Here is a 25516-nt window from a genome sequence, read left to right as displayed (position 1 = left end):
CAATAGACTCATGTTTGGCCCAGTCAGTTGTGTGGGGCCTCCTGACGCTGGAGGGTCTCAGGCTGCGACCAGACCCTCGTGGCGTGTGTGGATTGATAGAAGCTGCCACGTGGGACTGTGTTGTGTCTCTCATCTGCTGGATCCATTGAACTCATCCAAGGACTATTTCTATATTTTCTCTGGCGGGAGCCGCCCCCGGACTTGTTTCTGCTGTTATATAGCAAAAACGAACCAAATACAGAGTATATGGCAAAGAATCAAAAAACTTTATTGTAAACAATATACAGAAAAGACAGACATGATTAAAAAGGACGACACACAGACAACCAAACTGGGTGACACATATACAACATAATAATAGATGTTAAATATCAATTGGGACAAAGTGCAAGAAGTGCTCGAATTCAAGGCATTTATGCACTGGTACAAAATTATGGCATATTTCATCACTATGGATATGTACCATGTGCCATATGGCCTATAGTGCCCTATGAAAAAATGCTAAAGAATTATATTGCACTCTTACCCATATTAGATCAGCACCCAGAATAAAGAAGGACCCCAATGCGTGTTTCGCGTGGTATATCCTGTGGCTTCCTCGGGGGGTGGGGGGGATTGTTTAATAGGACCTTCCATGTCTGTTTAAATATACTTTAGGGCCTGCGGTCTCGTGACCGGAACGGACCAATCATCTCCTGGTCCATCAGTGCATGCGCGCTGAACCGCCCGAGGCAGATGCATCATGTACGGCCATCAAGGTGAACCACACATGACAGGGAACCAGGACACGTTGCCATGGCCCCCCAACATGCGCAGACACCATGCAGATGCCGTGCATGACGCAGAGGCAAGGGAGGCACAGCACCCACGTGCTCGCCAAAGAGAACACAGCAATGCATTAAGACAAGTATAGTAACGCAACTACTTAATAATGCAAAAATGTGTTAGAGTAAGAAGTAATATTTTCCTATAATTGCAACACGATTCTGTCAGTACGAAAATCAATTTTCTTGGTCCAATTTAATTGTTGCTCGTAGTATCCTCATATTGATTAACCATATGTAGATGATCCATATAGATGGTGCATATAGACTATGGAGGGAGAAAGTTACAAATGACAAAGAAAACAAATTAAAATCAACACATACAATTGTATAAAAATACCACAAAGATTATATCTATTAAAGAAATGGGTGAAGCTCAGGGCCTCATTAAGGCCATTTGGCGCCATTGTTCCCAGTTCCACTATCCATTTGGTTTCCCTTTGAGCCAGAAGTTTTTTTACATTTTCACCCCTAATGCCACTATGGATGACATCGATACCACGTACCATAAATGTTTTAGGATTTCTCCCATGACAGATTTTAAAATGGCGTGCTATCGTCTTTAAGGAGGTTGTGTCGGCCACCGTCCTCATACCCCATGCCCCCTCACACCAGCCCCCTGGTTGCCCTTCTACATTCCCCATGCCCCTCAAACCAGCCACGCAGCCCCCTGGATGCCCCTCACACCAGCCACACAGCCCCCTGGATGCCCCTCTACATTCCCAATGCCCCTCACACCAGCCTCACAGCCCCCTGGGTGCCCCTCACACCAGTCACACAGCCCCCTGGATGCCCCTCACACCAGCCACACAGCCCCCTGGATGCCCCTCTACATACCCCATGCCCCTCACACCAGCCACACAGCCCCCTGGATGCCCCTCAACATACCCCATGCCCCTCACTCCAGCCACACAGCCCCCTGGATGCCCCTCTACATACCCCATGCCCCTCACACCAGCCACGCAGCCACCTGGATGAATCTCTACATACCCCATGCCGCTCATACCAGCCACAAAGCCCCCTGGATGCACCTCTACATACCCCATGCCTCCTCACACTAGCCACACAGCCCCCTGGATGCCCCTCTACATACCCCATTCCTCCTCACACCGGCCCCTGGATGCCCCTCTAGATACCCCATGCCTCCTCACACCAGCCACGCAGCCCCCTGGATGCCCCTCTACATACCTCATGCCCACTCACACCAGCCACACAGACCCCTGGATGCCCCTCTACATACCCCATGCCCCTGACACCAGCCACACAGCCCCCTGGATGTCCCTCTTCATACCCCATGCCCCCTCACACCACCCACACAGCCTCCTGGATGCCCCTCTACAACATACCCCATGCCCCTCACACCACCCACACTGCCCCCTGGATGCCCCTCTACATACCCCATGCCCCCTCACACCAGCCACGCAGCCCCCTGGATGCCCCTCTACATAGCCCATGCCCCCTCACACCAGCCACGCAGCCTCCTGGATGCCCCTCTACATACCCAATGCCCCTCACACCAGCCACGCAGCCCCCTGGATGCCCCTCTACATAGCCCATGCTTTTTCACACCAGCCACACTGCCCCCTGGATGCCCCTCTACATAGCCGATGCCCCCTCCATAGGCGGATTATAATGAGGACGATCTGGGCTTCTGCCCGGGGCCCCGAACCTCCAGGTGGCCCCGGGCTCCGGGGTGTCTATGGCCAGATTATCCTCATTATATGTGCGCTGCGGCACATACCGGCAGACAGTGGCAGGGGGGATCCCCGGACCGCTCCCCCAGCAGTGGCGCACGGCCGCTGCTTCTTCTTCGGCCGGGCCAGCACTGCAGCAGTTAACTTCCCTGTGCTGGCCCAGCCGCGTCACTGCTAGGAGACACGGCCCTGTGCACGGCCGTGTGTCCTAGCTGTGACGTTACGCAGTGCGCACCTGGCCTGCAGTGCTGCACCAGAAAAGAGCTGGAGCCGATCCGGGGGATGGTGAGTGTGTGTGTATGTATGTGTATGTATGTGTGTGTGTGTGTGTGTGTGTGTGTGTAGGCAGATATCATTGTGTGATGTCTGTTTATATGTATTTTTGTGTTTCAAATGTGTTTATGCGTGTATGATTATGTCTGTATATGTTTGTGTGTGCGTGACTGCGTGCGGCCTCCTGCTGAGTATAGATGGCGCCGTGCGGCCTCCTGCTGTCTCTGGGGGGGGGCACCGTGCGGCCTCCCGCTGTGTATAGATGGCGCCGTGCAGCCTCCCGCTGTGCATAGATGGCGCCGTGCGGCCTCCCGCTGTGTATAGATGGCATTGTGCGGCCCCGTGTTGTGTATAGATGGCATCGTGCGGCCTCTCGCTGTGTATAGATGGCGCCGTGCAGCCTCCCGCTGTGTGTAGGTGGCGCCATGCGGCCTCCCGCTGTGTATAGGTGGCATTGTGCAGCTCCGTGCTGTGTATAGATGGCATCGTGCGGCCTCCCGCTGTGTATAGATGGCGCCGTGCGGCCTCATGCTGTCTCGGGGGGGGGGCGCTGTGCGGCCTCCCGCTGTGTATAGATGGCGCCATGCGGCCTTCTGCTGTCTCTGGGGGGAGCGCCGTGCGGACTCCTGCTGTGTATAGATGGCGCCGTGCAGCCTCCCGCTGTGCATAGATGGCGCCATGCGGCCTCCCGCTGTGTATAGATGGCATTGTGCGGCCCCGTGCTGTGTATAGATGGCATCGTGCGGCCTCCCGCTGTGTATAGATGGCGCCGTGCAGCCTCCCGCTGTGTATAGGTGGCACCGTGCGGCCTCTCGCTGTGTATAGGTGGCGCCGTGCGGCCTCCCGCTGTGTATAGGTGGCATTGTGCAGCCCCATGCTGTGTATAGATGGCATCGTGCGGCCTCCCGCTGTGTATAGATGGCGCCGTGCGGCCTCCTGCTGTCTCTGGGGAGGTTGCCGTGCGGCCTCCCGCTGTGTATAGATGACGCCGTGAAGCCTCCCACTGTGTATAGGTGGCGCCGTGCGGCCTCCCGCTGTGTATAGGTGGCGCCGTGCGGCCTCCCACTATGTATAGATGGCGCCGTGCGGCCTCCCGCTGTGTATAGGTGGCACCGTGCGGCCTCCCGCTGTGTATAGGTGGCGCCGTGCGGCCTCCCGCTGTGTATAGGTGGCGCCGTGCGGCCTCCCGCTGTGTATAGGTGGCGCCGTGCGTCCTCCTGCTGAGTATAGATGGCGACGTGCGGCCTCCTGCTGTCTCTGAGGTCGGGGGCACCGTGCGACCTCCCGCTGTGTATAGATGGCGCCGTGCGGCCTCCTGCTGAGTATAGATAGTGCCGTGCGGCCAACTGCTGTCTCTGGGGGGGGGCGCCATGCGGCCTCCCGCTGTGTATAGGTGGCACCGTGTGGCCTCCTGCTGAGTATAGATGGCATCGTGTGGCCCCCTGTTGTGTATAGGTGGCGCCGTGCGGCCTCCCGCTGTGTATAGGTGGCGCCGTGCGGCCTCCTGCTGAGTATAGATGGCGTCGTGCGGCCCCCTGCCGTGTATAGGTGGCGACGTGCGGCCTCCCGCTGTGTATAGATGGCGTCGCACGGCCTCCTGCTGTCTCTGGGGTGGGCGCCGTGCGGCCTCCCGCTGCATATAGATGGCGCCGTGCGGTCTCCTGCTGTCTCTGGGGGGGCACCGTGCGGCCTCCCGCTGTGTATAGATGGTGCCGTGCGGCCTCCCACTGTGTATAGCTGGCGCCGTGCGGCCTCCCGCTGTGTATAGGTGGCATTGTGCAGCCCCGTGCTGTGTATAGATGGCATCGTGCGGCCTCCCGCTGTGTATAGATGGCGCCGTGCGGCCTCCTGCTGTCTCTGGGGGAGGCGCTGTGCGGCCTCTCGCTGTGTATAAATGGCACCGTGCAGCCTCCCGCTGTGCATAGATGGCGCCGTGCGGCCTCCCGCTGTGCATAGATGGCATTGTGCGGCCCCGTGCTGTGTATAGATGGCATCGTGCGGCCTCCCGCTGTGTATAGGTGGCGCCGTGTGGCCTCCCGCTGTGTATAGGTGGCGCCGTGCGGCCTCTCGCTGTGTATAGGTGGCGCCGTGCGGCCTCCCGCTGTGTATACGTGGTGCCGTGCGGCCTCCCGCTGTGTATAGGTGGCGCCGTGGGGTCTCCCGCTGTGTATAGGTGGCACCATGGGGCCTCCCGCTGTGTATAGGTGGCGCCGTGCGGCTTCCCGCTGTGTATAGGTGGCGCCGTGCGGCCTCCCGCTGTGTATAGATGGCTACGTGCGGCCTCCCGCTGTGTATAGATGGTTTCGTGTGCTCAGTATTGAGTCATACAATTAATGTAAGGCTATGTGCCCACGATGCAGAAATGCTCCGGATTTTTTTTGAGCGTTTCTGCTTCTCCCTGGCAGAAAAAACGCATGTGGATTGTACATGCGGATTGTACATGCGTTTTTCCTGCCAGGGACTTGCTGATGTGAAGCGTTCTACTTGCATTTCCGCATGCGGGTTGACAAGCGATTTTAGCATCACTTGGAAAGTGCTTGACAACTTGGTCACACTATATAAATCCATGCAACCGGCATGGATTTATATAGAGTGACCGTAAAAGAATGGTAAAAAATAAATATATAATTACCTTCTGATGGCCTGCCGACGTCAGCGGTCGCATGACCCATCACATGACTTAATGACGTCACGGCAGGTCCTTTTCAGACCATCGCGAGCTGCCGGCAAGCCAGGACGCATCGGATAAAGACACCGGGGGCCATCAGAAGGTAAGTATAATATTTTTTATTTTATTCTTTTTTTACAGGTTCTATGGTACCCGGGTCCGGAGGAGAGTCTCCTCTTCTCCAAACCCGGGTACCATCCGCACATTGAAACTCATGGAATCTGCATGTACAGATGCAGTGATGCAGATTCCATGTGTTCCAATGCAAGTCAATGGCTGCGAAAGCGCCGCGCTTCCGCAAAATAATTGTTAGTGCTGCGTTAGTGCTTGCGTTCATTGGGGAACATGGCAAACCTTCTACCAAGCGTTTTTAAGTGTTTCTGCAGCAGAATTGCCGCTACCCCTGGCCCCCTCACACCACCCACACAGCCCCCTGGATGCCCCTCACACCACCCCCCTTTATGCCAGCACAGCATTTATTCACATGGTCAGTTCTCCCCGCCTCAGTCCTCACAGCACAACGCAGAACACGAGCTCCTCATCACCAGTCCTCCTGTCCCGGCACAATGTGCGCACTGCTGCAGCTGCAGGTGGAATAGTGTCCACTGGACTGAGAAGGCCCCGCCCCTTCCGGTGACGTCATGATTCCATGAAATCACTCCTCCCCCTCAAGACATCAACTCCAATCTAGACGCTCCCCTGTTGCTGAGGCGTGGTGACGCTGTAGCTGGGTGATTGCAGTCAGAGTAGTGGTGTTTGGCGTCTGTACTACAGGTAAGAAGATGGGAATGTGCCAAGGTGATTACTACATTCAGGACAATAAGTAGCTAGCTGTAGGTGTGCAGAATCCCACTCCCATTATTGTCAGGGTCTCGCACCCCCTCATGTCGTCGGCTGTCAGGCTCCCGCACCCCCTCGTGTCGTCAGCTGTCAGGCTCCCGCACCCCCTCGTGTCGTGGGCTGTCGGGCTCGCGCGCCCCCCCTCGTGTCGTGGGCTGTCGGGCTCCCCCACCCCCCCCCCGTGTCGTGGGCTGTCGGGCTCCCGCGCCCCCCCCTCGTGTCGTGGGCTGTCGGGCTCCCGCGCCCCCCCCTCGTGTCGTGGGCTGTCGGGCTCCCGCGCCCCCCCCTCGTGTCGTGGGCTGTCGGGCTCCCTCACCCCCTCGTGTCGTGGGCTGTCGGGCTCCCGCACCCCCTCGTGTCGTGGGCTGTCGGGCTCCCGCGCCCCCCCTCGTGTTGTGGGCTGTCGGGCTCCCGCGCCCCCCCCTCGTGACGTGGGCTGTCGTGCTCCCGCGCCCCCCCCTCGTGTCGTGGGCTGTCGGGCTCCCGCGCCCCCCCTCGTGTCGTGGGCTGTCGGGCTCCCGCCCCCCCCCCTCGTGTCGTGGGCTGTCGGGCTCCCGCGCCCCCCCTCGTGTCGTGGGCTGTCGGGCTCCCGCGCCCCCCCTCATGTCGTGGGCTGTCGGGCTCCCGCGCCCCCCCCTCGTGTCGTGGGCTGTCGGGCTCCCGCGCCTCCCCCCCGTGTCGTGGGCTGTCGGGCTCCTGCGCCCCCCCCTCGTGTCGTGGGCCGTCGGGCTCCCGCACCTCCCCCTCGTGTCGTGGGTCGTCGGGCTCCCGCGCCCCCCCCTCGTGTCGTGGGCCATCGGGCTCCCGCGCCCCCCCCTCGTGTCGTGGGCTGTCGGGCTCCCGCGCCCCCCCCTCGTGTCGTGGGCCGTCGGGCTCCCGCACCCCCTCGTGTCGTGGGCCGTCGGGCTCCCGCACTCTCCCCTTGTCGTTGTCTGTGGAGAAGATTAATACATATTTTCATTTTTCAGGTTTTCTCTTATAAAACAAGAACCCTGAGCTTCTGTCTTTGACCGAAAAAATGGCGTCTGACAAGTCGCTGCTGTCTGCAGAAATGAACACAAACATGGAGGAAGCGCTGTATGAACAGATGCTGATGAAGGTACGAAAGATGAATTGGAGAGGCCAGCAATCACCGGGTGAATGTCTCCTCCGTCAGCCGCTGGGGGCGCGGCAGTCTCCAACATTTACCTAATGTGTATTGTTGGCTTTAGACCCCTCACAATTGTACTATTTTGGTGCAGGAAAAATCTGTTTGCAGAACCATCCTGTTCATGTTACTCACTGATTCTCACTTATTGCCTCATTTCAGGCCAAACAGGAGATACAGAGCAGAATACCGAACTTACCAGAAAGCAGACAGATCAGACCCCAGCCGAGTGAGATGGGCGTCCTCTGATTATTATCCAGATTACTTTGTGCATATTATGTGACAGATACCACAGTGGGGCAGTGGGATCTTAATGACTGCAACGGTCACATGATGCAACCAACGTGGGGGGTCACATCGTTTTTTCTTATACAGTTGGTTACATGTAAATGCTGCTTGGCTTTTGCCGATTTTATTGTGTTTTTGTTCACTTTTTGTTTTTATTTCTGGTAGGTTTCTGCATTAAAACTCGCACATCCAAAAATACCAAAATCTTTATTAACATCTGCAAGTCGAACCAGATCTCAGCGCCCCCGGACCTGACGGAGCAGGAGTTAGTCAGCATCCTGGAATCTGATGATCCCTCCGGCTATCGAGTCCCCATGAGCCTTGGAGAGCCCCACATTGAAGTTGACAATAGTACGTTTTTTTTTAATACAGCAAGTCTCTTTTTAAAGGGGTAGTCCAGAGATATCCTTAAAGGGGATAAAATAGCAAGTATTACAACTTACTAATCCTCAATGATCAAAGGTGCCGTCTCCACAGGTTCTGGTAGGTCCACTTCCAGTCTGCGGAATAAAGTTTGTTGTTGTCTTTTGAACTTTTTTGGTTTAGATTTGGGACTTAAAGGGATTGCCCACTACTTGGATTCCCCTTTAAGAACTTATGCTAATTATTCATAGCAGCCCAACTAAGGTCAATGGATTGATTCAGCATCGCAAAGTATCAAAGTCCTGGTGCACTTTGTCCTACAGGTGGAGGCGGCTGCACGGCGTACGACATAGTGATTAATGGCACCTTCTTTGAGAAAATTAAGGTAACTGCAATTGCTTATTCCGACATACGAGCTGTCTGCTCTCCTTTGTGTCAGCTCCTTACTTTGTATTTTTTTTATTAGAATAATGAGCTTCTCAGGGAATTTTTTATCACCGTGGCCATGGAGGGACTAGAGAACAAGTACGAAATGGAGCTGTCAAGAGGTAACGACCGCATCACTGATATTTTCCTTGATTTTTCCAACACAAGGACTTGTTCTTTCGTGGAGCAAGTTTACCATATAATATATTGAACATTTTTATGTACTAACCTGTTGTATGGCACTATATCAAATGCCTTTGAAAAGTCCAGATAGACGAAAACCACTAAGTTTCCCTGGTCCAACCTAGAACTTACCTCCCCATAGAATCTTTTCAGATTAGTTTGCAGGACAGATCCCTCATAATCATATGTTTAGGTTATTCTTATTGAGGAGCTCCAGGTTAGTATCTCTTAGAAAACCCTCAAAGATGTTGCCCACAGTACAAGTTAAACTTACCTGCCTATAAATTCCAGGCTCAGATATTATCCCGTTCTTGAATATTGGTACCACATTTGCTATGTGGGTGTAACACTGGTGGATATGGACCCACTGCCCCACGGGAGGGTTGTGACTAGGTGTCTACTGGGTCTCCACTAGAACCTTTGGTGGTGAGGATAGACTGGGCCGCCAGTAGACACCAGGTACAACTTCAGTGCAGTCCCCGGGACTGCAGCAGCATTCCGGAGGTACCAGGGTACCAGACACAGGAGAGCGAAGACAAGGACTAGGTCAGACAGTCTGAGATCGGGGCAGGAAGCACAGGTTCAGGATAGAGAAAAATGGCAAGGGGGACAGGGGTTTTTGAGACCAGAAAACTCCTTTAACGCTTGCAACCTCTGTTGCTTGACTGCAACTCAAACAGTCAAATCAGTCAGTAAGAATTTAGGGCACTTCCATGGCGATATTTTGCATCAGTATTTGTTAGCAGACGCCAGGAGTGGATCCAAAACAGAAGAGGTGAAAGTGTTTCAGTTACTATTTTTCACTGTGTTTGTTCCCCTCTGGTCTTCAGCTTACAAATACTGCTGTAAATTAGTGCCCAAAATACTCACTGTGTGAATGAGGTGAGGAAGCTGCTTGTAGTACTGTAATAGAAGTCCTTATTCTGAGGATGAGTGCTGTAATTCTTGTCTTCTCTGCTCCATCAAACTCCCCAGAGCAGGGGCAACCCCTGGGGCAAAACTGCTGGCGGCAGATGTCCAGACGTATGACTCAGTGATGTGTGATGGACCCCGACTCCCAAACAAAATGAATCAGACACATACAAAATAAATACACAAATCATTGCAATTAGGTGTCAAACATTCTCAACTTTATTTAAATTTACATGACACCGAAAATGGCACAACCCTCGACTCACGAAGAGTCACCCTCCAGCGCTCAGGAGAGGAAAACCCCCTGTGGAGGAAACCTCTAGGGAACCATGGCTCGAGGGCTGCCCTTCCCTTGGGCTTAGAGAGTTAGTGCCGATATATGACGGAGTTTTAGAATTTGTACATATTTACAGAGAACGACATAACAAATATAGACTATTAATGTGATAGCTGCGATATCTGTCACCACATTTATTGCTGGAACGAATTTAGTTGATCTGATTTCCCAGGTGGATCTACCACTTCTCCCTTACAGATCCAGCTCCGTCTCTCAAGAAGCTGGGCACTTGGTTACAGGGGTTGCTCATTATGGATAACCCCTAATAGGATGAGTATCCCCCCCCTCCCAATTTATCACCCATTAAAGTCAAGGATCCATCCATGAACTCCCAAAGAAGAGCAGCTCTTTGTACATAGTAACAGAAGGGGATCCTGTTTTGGGGACCCCCCCTCTGTTACCTTCCCATGCCCCCGGGGTGTCTAAGAAGAAAACCCCTTTCCCTGCTAGAACCTCCAAATTACACCAACGTTGGCACATTACGTGGGGTGGTCAAGCTCAAGGTCCTCAGGCGCATCATCAGTAATGGCGTTGATCATGGCAGTGCGGCATTCTTTTATGGAATCTTCTTTATGACACTTGTTTATGCCCTCACAATAGTTGTCATGGTTACTACAAGGGCTATTACTGATGCAGGGTCCAAGTATTAACCCTTTCATCATTGGTAATTCACTTTCATTATGGAGGCAAATAATTGTACTTGATACCAAGCAGGAGTCTTATCATTACGGCTTCCCTTAGGCACCATAAGAAATACAGATTATAGAACATACGTACAAGTGTTTCAGGAGTGTTTTGCACTTTTTAGATCCATAGATTGGGCTTATAACTAGCACTTTACAAAGCGGAAAATTAAGAGGAAATTACTTGTAAAATAATATTATAGGGAATTGCATTTCAAGCATTTTCCTAATGTGCATTCTGCATACTTGCATAGTTACATAGGTTGAAAAAGTTTTAACTTTAATGTCCTGGGTCTATCTCCAAAGTTATACATTTTCTATTACTAGATTATTTATAACCCACAATGTCATGTTTTGTTAAAAAAGTATCCAGCCCTTCTATAAATGCTGTTATACTATCTGCCATTACTATATCTTGTGGTTGGCATTCCACAGTCTGACTGCTCTAACTGTAAAGAATCCTTTCCTATTAAGTTGCCAGAATCGCTTCTCCTCCGCTTGTTATGAATGTTCCTGGTGCTTTGTAAGGTCCTGGAAAGTGATAAGTCATGTGCCAGTACTATGCATTGACCACATATGTATTTATACATATAAATGTATATTTATGAAGGAGATGATAATTACCCTTCATAGAGGTGTTACGATCATTCATAAATTGCTTTCATAGGTTTGATCTCCAGGATTAGGAGAGATTTGGGGTGTAAACGTAATAAACAATGAGTAAAACATCAAAGCAAACGAAAAAGGGTTTGTGACCCAAACTGGTAGGTGAGACCGGCTAGCCCCATATTATACGAGGTCACAACCAGGTTTCGCCTGATGAGGGCAGCACTAATGAGTCCTCAGGAGCGCATAACCCTGAAATATGCAGCGATTCTACACTACCCATTATAAAAGGGTTTCATATGCTACTTACTTACTACCATGTTTTAGTTAAGATACAAGGCATACTTGTAAGGAGAGATGAAAAAGGTGATGGGGACAACATATAAATATACTGAGGAACTCTATACACTAGTGGCCAAAATTGAGGCAACACCCCCAAGATTTATGAATTTTTAGCATTTTGCCAATACCAATACAAATTTCATGAATGTTTTTGATTTCACAGTAAAGTTTTTAAGTAGAAATAAAATCTCATATAGAAACACAATATTAGCAGGAAATTTGTTCATTTGTCAACAAATTGGACACTATTGTCACTCAGATGACTGTGGGAGAAAAGCCATTGATTTGTCCTCGGCCTTGATGACTGCCTGGCATCTACTTGGCATGCTATCTACCAGTTTGTGTAAATCAGATGGTGTGATGATATGAAGCCATGATTTGATGATGGCTGCAATGAGTTCCTGCTTGTGTGAAGCCCGCTGTTTTGACACCGCTCTTTTGAGCCAAGCCCAGAGATTCTCAATGGGGATTGAGATCTGGGCTGTTTCCTGGCCAATTCAATAGCTGGACATTTTTGTCCTTGAACCAAGAGAGACATTTTTTAGCTGTATGGCATGGGGCTCCATCTTAAAATAAACGGTGTCCCTTCACCAAATACATCATGTGCCGAAGGAATGAGTTTAGGCTGAAGGACTTCCTTGATGTACTTTTCAGCATTAACTGTTTCTTCAATTACCTGCAGCCTACCACCTGCATCTCTGGACACGCAGCCCCCTACCATAACACTCAGGGGAGGCTTCATGGTGGGTATTGTACCCTCTGGCAACCAGTCCTCTCCAGGTCGTCGTCGAACGTAGCAGACACCGTCGCTGCCAAAGATGGATATGCGTGTCTCATCGCTCCATATAACATTTGTCCATTGTTCAATGGTCCATTTACAATGTTCTTTGGCCCCTGCAGACGTTTCTGACACTGTGAGGCATTCAAAAATGGCTTTTTACCTGGTATTCTGGCTCTTAACCCCGCGTTTACCAGTCGTCGTCGAACCGTCCGATCAGACACTGTCACTCCGGTGTTAACAAGCTCCTTGTTGATGTTAACAGCCGTTTATAACCTGTTATTTAGGGCGATTCTAACAATTCTTCTATCAGTCTGAGGACTTGTAGCCTTCTTCCTTTCTCTACCTGGTTTATTCTTTATCGAACCAGTCTCTTGAAACCGCTTACACACTTTGAGAACGAAAACATGTAATTGCTTACCTTCTGATGACAAACTGGCTTTAAAATATAAAAACCGCATTTTAATCGCACAATATCTGTCTTAAATCACACCCAGGTCACTATAAACCAACATAGAATACATATCGCAGAAGAGGGCGTGTGTACAAGTAAGTAGGTCAGTGAAATCCTCCATTAAATATTGGTGATGGTGAAAAGCTGAAGGTGTTGCCTCAATTTTGGCCACTGGTGTATAACACAAAATATAAACAAAAAAGAAAGGGAAGAACATTTCTGCACAAAAAAACTGTCGCTCGGCAGGAAAATCCCCTTGATATTGCGTTTTTTGAGATTTTTTTTTTCCCGTTCTTTAGAAACGCTGCAAAAATACTGAAAGAATAGACATGAAACTGCTTCAAATCTGCAAGGATTCACTTTTCCTGGTACTATCAAACATAGCGTTTTTGGGAACTTGGAGCTCTATATTACAAATATGTCCGTCCCTCCAGTTGAAAGAAATTAACATTTTCCTGGAGGGAAGTTTATATTTTACATTATGTCAGTTTTTGTCTATCGATGATAAAGTGCAGTTTGCAGCAATTTTTATTGTGACATATACCCAAATCATTCACGAAAATATTTCACATTCAACGTGCGTCGGGCGGGCCTGCGTCCTCTCACATGCCAGGGCTGAGTTTCAGTTCCAGTCTGACCCTGTTAATCATCTATGGTTTCCCTTCAGAGTGGAAAATGCTGAAAAATCGGAAGTTCCTGGGATCCATTTTTGAACAGAATATCAGAACCAAATCAAAACCGATGATTCAGGGAATGGACATAATGGGGTAAGTCCCAACTCTAAGGTACAAGTCTATGGCATACAGTCTGTAAAAGACGACAGAGTAGGCTGCTGTTGAGCATCGGCGGCTTCTTCTCTGATGTTCCTCGCTCATCCATGTCTTATAATACCACATTTCCCCTAGGGACACAAAGTATGACGAGCGCCACTCCTTCTGGTGATAGGTTATACCCAACAGATGGGGCAGCGCCACTCCTCGTGGTGATGGGTTATACCCAACAGATGGGGGAGCGCCACTCCTCGTGGTGATGGGTTATACCCAACAGATGGGGGAGCACCACTCCTCGTGGTGATGGGTTATACCCAACAGATGGGGGAGTGCCACTCCTCGTGGTGATGGGTTATACCCAACAGATGGGGAGCCCCACTCCTCGTGGTGATGGGTTATACTCAACAGATGGGGGAAGTTGCAGAATGGCTTGTTATGGTGCAAGAACAATGTGGACATTGTTTTTTTTTTGTTGTTTTAACTATTATGTCTTTATGTTCTTTATTTTTTTCCTACAGACCCTCCCAGCTAACTCCAAGCAAGTCCGTGATCTCAGAAGTTGAAAGGTTTGGGTTACTTTGAGGTTTAATGCATGCATTTACTTTTTTTAGAATCCCATCTTACGAAAAATATAGGATATCCAACTTCTTGGACTCCAAAAATAAGGGGGCTGCAGCCTGGAAGTAACCCCGCTGCCCTTTTTAAAGAATATGCTGGTGTGGGGCAGCTACCCAGATTTTCACTGTGCAGGAGAACTGCAGCTAAGCCCATTCACTTTGCTGGATCTATGCTGTCGTTCCGCTGCACAGTGGAGGCCATGATGCCAATGTGCAGGGAATGACCGTGAAAGGGGCTGTTCCTCATTACCAGCATCAGTGCCCCTTTATTATATTAGAGATTGACCCCAACAGATCATAAATTGATGGTGTACCCTTGCATTATACTGCTGCCTTCCTTTTTTTATCAGTTCACCCGTGAAACCAGATTACATGATTGTGGCGGAACCTCCTGTAGGACACCCAAGTTTTCTGGTGGCTGAAGTCTCTTTACCTAAAGTGGTGAGAGCCTTAGATGTGGTTTAGGATTGTGACCTTTTTGTATTTCATGTGATTTCCAATAGTCTTCCTTTATTAAAAGTCTATGCCAACCTCGTGCTACCGATCCTCCTCTGCCAACTTTTATCATCACAGCTTTGATGTGTCCACAGTAGCCAATTGCTGGCAGCTGTGACACATTTGCTGGATGATGATGATATAATTTTTTTTTCATACCATGGTGGGTTATTTGCAAGCTGTTGGAATGAGAAAGAAGATCTCTGTAAACGACTGTCAGCAGAGAACGACTGTTCAAACCAAGCACAGACGCCCAGTGCTTCACGGCGGGACCAGTCATTTATATAAGCCTCCCCCCCTGCTTGTTTCCCCTCCATCTCCACCATCACCTCTTCTTTGACAGTTCTGGCTTCATAGATCCAGACAGGAGATAGAGGGAAAACAAGCTGCTGGGAAGATGTATATATTATTATTTAATTATATAGTGTCATTGATTCCATGGTGCTAGTGCATATAAATGATGTTATAATGATGATATAAATGATGAAAGAGGCTTGTTGCAATAGTGTAGAACACGCCGCTCTTTATTTTTTCTATATTAATGCGACATTTGGAGGAATCGCACAGAAAATGCTTTAAATGTATTTATTTTTTAATTTCATTTTTCTCATGTCCATGATTCACATTGTGTTAAATGAGGCATAATGAAGATGAAGAATGTTTCAGCTAATGTAGCCTTCATCAGACAGGATAATGTAGCTTGAGGGGACCCACTTGGTTAAATATAGGGGTCAGTTCTGGTCTTCCCAAAAAGCAGATTAAGTAGTCACCACACGGGAATCTGGTGATTACTGGGTTTGCTTTTGGGGACCCCAGATTTCTTCATATAACCGAGTGGGCCTTCTGACTAATGAAGGCTACGTTATCTGAAATTCTGGTACCATTCATTATGCCTCACTTAAAGGGGTTGCCTGGCACTTTAATATTGATGACCTATCCTAAGGATATTCCATTAGTATTAAAGTGGTGGACAACCCCTTTTAATGCAGTGTGAATCCTAAAAAATATTTTTCAGCATTTTCTGTGAGCAATTCCTCCACGTGTCAGATTTAATGTATGAGACGTCTGGAGCTACACAGTAACTTCTAGTTGGCCACGTATCAAGATAAAAGTTTAGATTTTTGTGCACTTGTTGGTTACAACTTTCTTTCCCGTACAGAAGCATTCAGCGACATAAGCGTTGTTACCACGCTGGTCTTCTCTTTACAGTCTTCTGCTAGATCTCTTGTGTTGGACTTGGGTGAAGACAGAATAGTCAGACGTCCCGATTTGTATCATCTAGACGTCTTCATTCCTTACAATATCATCCAAGAACAAAGTGGAGCTCAGTTCAACAAGGACAGTAAGGTGAGACAATAAAGCAAAGCTGGACATGTCTTATAGCCCATTCTGAAATCTCCTTCTTAAAGAGGTTCTCTGAGAAAATGTATAAAATAAAATTTAAAAAAATGTATACATTTATTTACCAAAAATAAATTGTTTTAATTAGGGGATAATTCTATGTGAATACTTTTATGCCCAAAAATGGCAAAAGTATTCTTGGAGTGATACCTTTATTGGCTAACCAGAAAAAAAATATATATATGCAAGCTTTCAGAGCACAGAGGCTCCTTCTTCAGGCAATATTACACATGAATTCATAATATTTGTAATCCTGCCTGAAGAAGGAGCCTGTGTGCTCTGTAAGTTTGTATATATATATATATTTATTTATTTTTCTTTCTGGTTAGCCAATAAAGGGATCACTCCGAGAATACTTTTGCCATTTTTGGGCATAAAGGTATTTACATCAAATTTTCTGGCTAACACGGTACCACAATATAAATTTGTACTGTACATCACAATTAGGGGATAATAATTGCGTATGGACATAATGGCCAACGATGTCAGCAGCCATCCATCCTAGATGGGTGAAGGTAAACTGTTTTAGACGGACATCTCTGACCTACCTGTCGGAATCAAGAACGTGCATCTATGTCATCGATTGACTGACTGATCACATCCATGAGTCAACATGCTGTAAACCTGTCATGATGAGTGAGCAGATAGGATGCTGCCCCTCACCCTGACAGGAACTTATCTATCACAACATATAGTTGCCCAGAGACATCTGAATGCATCGGCTTTCCTTTATGCCATTCATCAAACATGTCGTATATTTTGTGTATAGCGAGTCACAAGCCTCGCACTGCTCTGTGTCTTATCATTTGGTTCTATGAGCTGCAGTAAAACGTGACGTATATTCCAGGTGCTGACGATAACAATGCCGGTCCAGCCAGCATAGCGGTGGGCTCAGAAGATCAGCTTTGGAAAACGTTCCTCTTATATAGATCCAGTGGATCCTACCTACATTCGCTGCTCTTTTACATTGTATGGTTACAAGTCTATTTACACTTCAATATGACTCCAGAATACATTTTTGTCTTTCTTATACTTGCCGTATATTTTTCCCAAGGAGGGGGTTTAGGTATTGTGCTTTTTTTTTTTTTTTTTAATTTCTACTGTAATATTTCATAATATCTGTGAATAAGTCTTGAAAATAATTTGCATTGAAAAGGTTGAGATCCTCTGAATCTACAGGGATTTTTAGGAATTAAAAATCTACAGCAGTAAATCTGCAGCAAAATTTACATTTTGCACCATGTCTGGATTTAGTAGCAGCTGCCCCTTTAAATGGAATATGTCAGCAGGTTTTTGCTACCCCATTTGAGAGCAGCATAATCCGAGGCCCTGATTCCAATGATGTATCACTTACTGGGCTGCTTGGTGTTATTTTGATAAAATTGCAGGGTTTTTTTCTCATGCAGATCTCTGAATGCTGAGCTCTGTATAATAACCCCACCCACACCACTGATTGGCCGCTTTCTGTGTACACTGTATATAAACTGCCAATCAGTGGTGGGGGGCGTGGTTGGACTACCTGGCTGCAGGTTTACTAGTCCTCTAGTGATAATCTTCTGCTAATAAAAGTGTGATTTTTATCAAAACTACAACCAGCAGCCCTGTAAGTGAGACGTCCCTAGAATCAGGGTCTTTGTCTCTACATCATGCTGCTCTCAACAACAACCAATATATAGTACATCCGACAAGGGGTCAATGTGTTAAAAAAGACCTTTATTATAACAATTTGGGTACATGGCGGCAAAGAAAAGAGCACACACACATATATATAGTAATACCATATAATAGTGAGGAGGTATAATGTAAATATTTGAATTGCAGAGACACCAGGGCTAAATAGTAGTAGCTCCAATTGTGCTAATGCATACTGATAGTATATCCTAGGTCACATAGTAAAAGGATATAATCCCAAATAATAAAAGCCAATATAGGCATTCCCAAGATAATGACCTTTTGGTATATACATATCAAGGGATGTATTATATCCAAGTAGGTTAATTCCTAAGTAACAATAATGTTGTATTGGATTCATTCATACCTGGTATATATTGTCTGCACGTCTTGCAATAGCTCTGGGCTCGGTGGTCCTACTCCTAGTGTGGCGCTCACCCCATCATGCTGCTCTCAGAATAGCCAAGAAAAACCTGCTGACAGATTCCCTTTACAAATAGCTGAAATGGCTCCTAGATACCAGAGAAGGAAAACGTTATTAAAACGGTTTTGTTTCCTAAATAGAAAAGCAAATTAAACACCACTGGATAATGTGGTGTGTGAAACCGTCCATTGGATTGCTGTTTCGGGTGGGCTCAGGAGCAGAGCCCCCATCCTACACAGCTGACATCTTGCTGTAACAGCAGCGGCCAGAGCGAAGCGTCAATCACTGCTGTTTAACCATTTATATGCCATCAATCACTGATGGCAAGTTAAATAGTGCAATCGCCGGTACGCTATGCAATGTTACTAGAATTTTTTTTTTTACTTTTCCATTTCCTTGAATTACTTGTTGTGATTTGCGGATCCATTGACTGGCCAAGTGGAAGGGCTGCAGCCGATCATTCATGTCCGTAGCAGATACACATTTACATGTGGAAATAGGCCCTTATAGAAATCAATCAATAGAACGTATACCTGGATATCCAGGTTTATCCTTTGCATACATTTAAAGAGGTATAAGTCATGGCATATTACTAGGATGTCATTCTTGGGGGTCTGACAGCCTAATTTAGAAAGAAGTGGATGCATTATTTTTTTCACACTCCCAATTTAACAATTTGAGTACAGTTGGATCTATTGTTTTTTTTATTTTTTGCACTATGGGTGGGTGGTTGGGAGCACAGCTGTGCAGGAAAAAAAAAGCTTACAGGTTCTCAATTCCTTCATTCTTGGGATCGGTGGCGGAACCACAGGTCGGACCATCGCCAATCAAGATATTATATATCCAGTGGTAGCGTAGCGTAGTTTCCCATCTTACGAAGGTGACCTTGTCGTGGTTGATGGGCACACATAAATTGGCCAAATTATGCGCAAAAAACCTTCATTTTTCAAAGTGACATTAGTCTAGATACTATATTTCTTATATTTTCATGTATGGAGTGCCGAAGTTCTTTTTGCAATTGAGATTACTCTTTTCTTCAGAGCACCCGAATAGACCAGTGAGCGACCCCTCTCTTTTTTCTATTAATCATTTTTGGGATCCCGCTCCTGGAGCATTGCAGCAGGTACGTGTTCACACTATTAGAAGTTTGACAGCCTTTTTTCTAACCATGTGTCCCTCCCATTCAGTCACAGGTGGTTTTAACTAGCTCTACCAGCCCATACATTGTAGGTTAAAAGCCCAAGCAAAGACATATTGTCCATACAGGCTTACAGCCCAAGAGTGGCATATCCAGTGGTAGCGTAGCGTAGTTTCCCATCATACGAAGGTGACCTTGTCGTGGTTGATGGGCACACATAAATTGGCCAAATTATGCGCAAAAAACCTTCATTTTTCAAAGTGACATTAGTCTAGATACTATATTTCTTATATTTTCATGTATGGAGTGCCGAAGTTCTTTTTGCAATTAAGATATTATATCCTTTCACACTCATCATTGCTCCCAATTAACAATTTGAGTACGTGCATTTTTTTAGGGTATTTTTTTTAGGGTATTTTTGCGCAATGGGTGGGAGCACAACTGTGCATGAAAAAAAGCCAATAGGTTCCCCATTTCTTCATTCTCAGAATCAGTGGATGGAACATCGCCAATCACAATATTATATCCTTCACACTAATCGTTGCTCCCAATTATCAATTTGAGTACGGTTATACCTATTGTTTTTTTAGGTTTTTTTTTTTGCACTGTGGGTGGTTGGGAGCACAGCTGTGCAGGAAAAAAAAAAGCTGATAGATTCCCCATTCCTTCATTCTCAGGATCAGTGGTGGAACCAGAGGGTGGATCATCTCCAATCAAAATTATTATTATTATTATTATTATTATTATTTATTATTATAGCGCCATTTATTCCATGGCGCTTTACATGTGATAGGGATATACATAACAAAAGCATTTACATAATCTTAACAAAACGAGTCAGCGACTGGTACAGGAGGAGCGAGGACCCTGCCCGCGAGGGCTCACAGTCTACGAGGGATGGGTGAGGATACAGTAGGTGAGGGTAGAGCTGGTCGTGCAGTGGTGTTTACTGCAGGTTGTAGGCTTGTCGGAAGAGGTGGGTCTTCAGGTTCCTTTTGAAGGTTTCCACGGTCGGCGAGAGTCTGATATGTTGGGGTAGAGAGTTCCAGAGTAGGGGGGAAGCACGGGAGAAATCTTGTATACGAGTGTGGGAGGAGGAGATAAGAGGGGAGTAGAGCAGGAGATCTTGTGAGGATCGGAGGTTGCGTGCAGGTAAGTACCGGGAGACTAGGTCACAGATGTATGGGGGAGACAGGTTGTGGATGGCTTTGTATTTTATTATTTTTATTATTATATTATTCACACTAATCATTACTCCTAGTTAACAATTTGAGTACCCATTGTGTTTTTTTAGGGTTTTTTTTTTTTTGCACTATGGGTGCAAGTTATAGTAATATGTGTCACCGTAAAAAAAAAAACTAATAGTGTCTCCTGATTGTTCAGACACAAATATATCTGTTGAATATAGTCTGGTATACACCAGTAAATTATAACTGTGGTTTTGCTGTTCCACGGTAAAAAATCTCTATTATCCTGCTTTTGGCATTTTTTTGCCGCAAAGAAAAACAGTAGTAGTGTCTCCTGATTGTTCAGACACAAATATATCTGTTGAAAATAGTCTGGTGTGGGCCCAAGAAATACAAGTGTGGTTTTGCAGTTCCACGGGTCAAATCTTTGTATTATCCACTTTTGGGCCATTTTTGCCTAAAAATAAACAGTTTGAGTGTGTCGCTCATTGTTCAGCCGCAAATATATCTATTTAAAATTTTCTGGTATACCCCAGTAAACAATAACTGTGGTTTTGCCATTCCACGGTAAAAAATCTCTATTATTCACCTTTTGATATTTTTTCCGTAAAGAAAAACAGTAAAAGTTTCTCCCTGATTGTTCAGATTGTTTAAAAGAGTCGGGTGTAGGCCAGAGAAATAGAACTGTGGTTTTCCTCTTCCACGGTTCTAATCTACTTTATTACCCTTTTTCCATTGATAGTGCGAGTGTAAGCTATTTTACTTACTTTACAATGGGCAAGGCGCGTGGCAAGGGACATGGAAGTGGACGTTCTGGTGATGGTGCATGCAGAGGACGGGGCCGTGGCCAAGGTGAAAATGTGCCACAACCAACAGCCATATCTTCTCGCTCCCACTTCTTGACCGAATTACTAGGGAAGCACAGAACAACACCAGTATTGCGAACTGATCAGTGTGAACAGGTTATTAATTGGATAGCAGATAATACTTCCAGTTACCTGGGCACCACCACTTCCGGTCTGTCTTCCACACGGTCAACTCTTAGTAGCCGTGAGTCTCGACCGCATACTCCTCCTCACCCTGATGCCCCTCCCTCCCACCATGCCGAGTGTCGTCAGACAGCAACTGATCCCACACTTGGACTCTCTGAAGAGCTGTTCACTGGTCCATTTCCAGATTTGTGCCCCTCACCTGCTCCGCTTGAAGAGGTGGAAGAGGAGATCCCATGTAGAGATGCCCAAATATTTGAACAGCCATGGCCACAGGAAGTCAACGCTGGCAATTTGTCACAAGAGGTGGACGATGACGAGACACAGTTGCCAGGAAGTGAGGAGGAGGATTGTGGTGCGCAAGTGGAAGAGGAGGAGGTGGTGGATGATCTAGTAACTGACCCAACGTGGCAGGAGGACATGCAGAGCGAGGCCAGCAGCACACAGGCAGGAAGAAGCAGTGTGGTGGCCGCACACATGGGTATACGCTTCCTCATTTCGGCTGTTTTATGTTCTTCTCCTTATCCTCAGCCTCCACCACCACTATACCACCAGGGTGACCGTGGTCCGTGTTGCCATTATTGAAAGTTCCTCCGTCCTTATTTTTGTCAGCTTTTGCTTGGAAGGCATAAGCAAAGACTGTGGGAGACCCACTCCCCAATAATGGGAATAATATTTTTAAAATGCTGTACTGTATGGCTCTTGTAAGGGGCATTAAAAGCGTCTTGTTAAGCTACTGCGACCTCCACCACTTTTCCGAGGGGCATTAAAACCGTCTTGTTAAGCTACTGGGACCTCCACGTCTCTTCCAAGGGCATTCAAACCGTCATGTTAAGCTACTGTGACCTCCACCACTTTTCCGAGGGCCATTAAAAGCATCTTGTTAAGCTACTGGGACCCCCACCACTTTTCTGAGGAGCATTAAAACCGTCTTGTTAATCTACTGGGACTTCCACGTGTCTTCCAAGGGGCATTCAAACAGTCTTGTTAAGCTACTGCGATCTCCACCACTTTTCCGAGGGGCATTAAAACCGTCTTGTTAACCTACTGGGACCTCCACGTCTCTTCCAAGGGGCATTCAAACCGTCTTGTTAAGCTACTGGGACCTCCACCACTTTTCTGAGGGGCATTAAAAGTGTCTTATTAAGCTACTGGTACCTCCACCACTTTTCCGAGGGGCATTAAAAACGTCTTGTTAAGCTAGTGGGACCTCCACGTCTCTTCCAAGGGGCATTCAAACTGTCTTGTTAAGCTACTGCGACCTCCACCACTTTTTCGAGGGGCATTAAAAGCGTCTTATTAAGCTACTGGGACCTCCACCACTTTTCCGAGAAGCATTAAAACCGTCTTGTTAAGCTACTGGGACGTCCACGTCTCTTCCAAGGGGCATTCAAACCGCCTTCTTAAGCTACTGGGACCTCCACGTCTCTTCCAAGGGGCATTCAAACCGTCTTGTTAAGCTACTGGGACCTCCACGTCTCTTCCAAGGGGCATTCAAACCGTCTTGTTAAGCTACTGCGACCTCCACCACTTTTCCAAGGGGCATTAAAACCATCTTGTTAAGCTACTGGGACCTCCACGTCTCTTCCAAGGGGCATTCAAACTGTCTTGTTAAGCTACTGCGACCTCCACCACTTTTTCGAGGGGCATTAAAAGCGTCTTATTAAGCTATTGGGACCTCCACCACTTTTCTGAGGAGCATTAAAACCGTCTTGCTAAGCTACTGGGACCTCCACGTCTCTTTAAAGGGGCATTCAAACAGTCTAGTTAAGCTACTGGGACCTCCACGTCTCTTCCAAGGGGCATTCAAAGTGTCCTGTTAAGCTACTGGGACCTCCATCACTTTTCTGAGGGGCATTAAAAGCATCTTGTTGAGCTACTGGGACCTCCACCACTTTTCCGAGGAGCATTAAAACCATCTTGTTAAGCTACTGTGACCTCCACGTCTCTTCCAAGGGGCATTCTAACCGTCTTGTTAAGCTACTGCGACCTCCACCACTTTTGCAAGGGGCATTAAAACCGACTTGTTAAGCTACTGGGACCTCCAGGTCTCTTCCAAGGGGCATTCAAACCATCTTCTTAAGCTACTGTGACCTCCACCACTATTCAAAGGGGCATTAAAACCATCTTGTTAAGCTTATGTGACCTCCACCACTTTTCCGAGGGTCATTAAACAGTCTTGTTAAGCTACTGGGACCTCCACGTCTCTTCCAAGGGGCATTCAAACCGTCTTGTTAAGCTACTGGGACCTCCACGTCTCTTCCAAGGGGCATTCAAACAGTCTTGGTAAGCTACTGCGACCTCCACCACTATTCAAAGGGGCATTAAAATCGTCTTGTTAAGCTACTGGGACCTCGACCACTTTTCCGAGGGGCATTAAAACAGTCTTGTTAAGCTATTGGGACCTCCAAGTCTCTTCCAAGGGGCATTCAAACCGTCTTGTTAAGCTACTGGGACCTCCACTTCTCTTCTCAGGGGCATTAAAAGTGACTTGTTAAGCTACTGTGACCTCCACCACTTTTCCGAGGGGCATTAAAACCGTCTTGTTAAGCTACTGGGACCTCCACCACTTTTCCGAGAAGCATTAAAACCGTCTTGTTAAGCTACTGGGACCTCCACGTCTCTTCAAAGGGGCATTCAAACTGTCTTGTTAAGCTACTGGGACCTCCACGTCTCTTCCAAGGGGCATTCAAACCAAATTGTTAAGCTACTGGGACCTCCATGTCTCTTCTGAGAGGCATTAAAAGCATCTTGTTAAGCTACTGTGACCTCCACAACTTTTTCGAGGGGCATTAAAACCGTCTTGTTAAGCTACTGGGACCTCCACGTCTCTTCCAAGGGGCATTCAAACTGTCTTGTTAAGCTACTGCGACCTCCACCACTTTTTCGAGGGGCATTAAAAGCGTCTTATTAAGCTATTGGGACCTCCACCACTTTTCTGAGGAGCATTAAAACCGTCTTGTTAAGCTACTGGGACCTCCACGTCTCTTCCAAGGGGCATTCAAACAGTCTAGTTAAGCTACTGGGACCTCCACCACTTTTCCGAGGGGCATTAAAAGCATTTTGTTAAGCTACTGGGACCTCTACCACTTTTCCGAGGAGCATTAAAACCATCTTGTTAAGCTACTGTGACCTACACGTCTCTTCCAAGGGGGCATTCTAACCGTCTTGTTAAGCTACTGCGACCTTCACCACTTTTGGAAGGGGCATTAAAACCGACTTGTTACGCTACTGGGTCCTCCACGTCTCTTCCAAGGGGCATTCAAACCCTCTTCTTAAGCAACTGTGACCTCCACCACTATTCAAAGGGGCATTAAAACCGTCTTGTTAAGCTTATGTGACCTCCACCACTTTTCCGAGGGTCATTAAACAGTCTTGTTAAGCTACTGGGACCTCCACGTCTCTTCTGAGGGGCATTAAAAGCGTCTTGTTAAGCTTATGTGACCTCCACCACTTTTCCGAGGGTAATTAAACCGTCTAGTTAAGCTACTGGGACCTCCACGTCTCTTCCAAGGGGCATTCAAACAGTCTTGTTAAGCTACTGTGACCTCCACCACTATTCAAAGGGGCATTAAAACCGTCTTGTTAAGCTTATGTGACCTCCACCACTTTTCCGAGGGTCATTAAACAGTCTTGTTAAGCTACTTGGACCTCCACGTCTCTTCCAAGGGGCATTCAAACCGTCTTGTTAAGCTACTGCGACCTCCACCACTATTCAAAGGGGCATTAAAACTGTCTTGTTAAGCTACTGGGACCTCCACGTCTCTTCCAAGGGGCATTCAAACCGTCTTGTTAAGCTACTGCGACCTCCACCACTATTCAAAGGGGCATTAAAACTGTCTTGTTAAGCTACTGGGACCTGCACCACTTTTCCGAAGGGCATTAAAACAGTCTTGTTAAGCTACTGGGACCTCCACGTCTCTTCCAAGGGGCATTCAAACCGTCTTGTTAAGCTACTGGGACCTCCACTTCTCTTCTCAGGGGCATTAAAAGTGACTTGTTAAGC

At 47.4% G+C, this 25516-nt stretch overlaps 1 protein-coding gene across 1 annotated transcript; it reads left to right on the top strand.

Annotated features, from left to right (window-relative positions):
* The first annotated feature begins 6143 nt into the window (after window positions 1–6143).
* LOC141192496 (PIH1 domain-containing protein 1-like) lies at window positions 6144–14670 on the top strand. Its single transcript, XM_073662024.1, has 9 exons — window positions 6144–6233; window positions 7268–7398; window positions 7609–7675; window positions 7900–8085; window positions 8421–8482; window positions 8564–8645; window positions 13486–13585; window positions 14107–14154; window positions 14556–14670. Exons 2-9 carry the CDS (start codon window positions 7318–7320, stop codon window positions 14668–14670), a joined length of 741 nt encoding a protein of 246 aa, XP_073518125.1. The 5' UTR covers window positions 6144–6233; window positions 7268–7317.
* Window positions 14671–25516: the final 10846 nt, after the last annotated feature.

This window comes from Phyllobates terribilis, unplaced genomic scaffold (genome assembly GCF_046119375.1).
Source record: "Phyllobates terribilis strain yellow unplaced genomic scaffold, ASM4611937v1 Scaffold_62__1_contigs__length_8034531, whole genome shotgun sequence".
Lineage (NCBI taxonomy): Eukaryota > Metazoa > Chordata > Amphibia > Anura > Dendrobatidae > Phyllobates > Phyllobates terribilis.
Note: the sequence above shows the minus strand (reverse complement) of the source record. Positions and strands in the feature narration are given on the sequence as shown.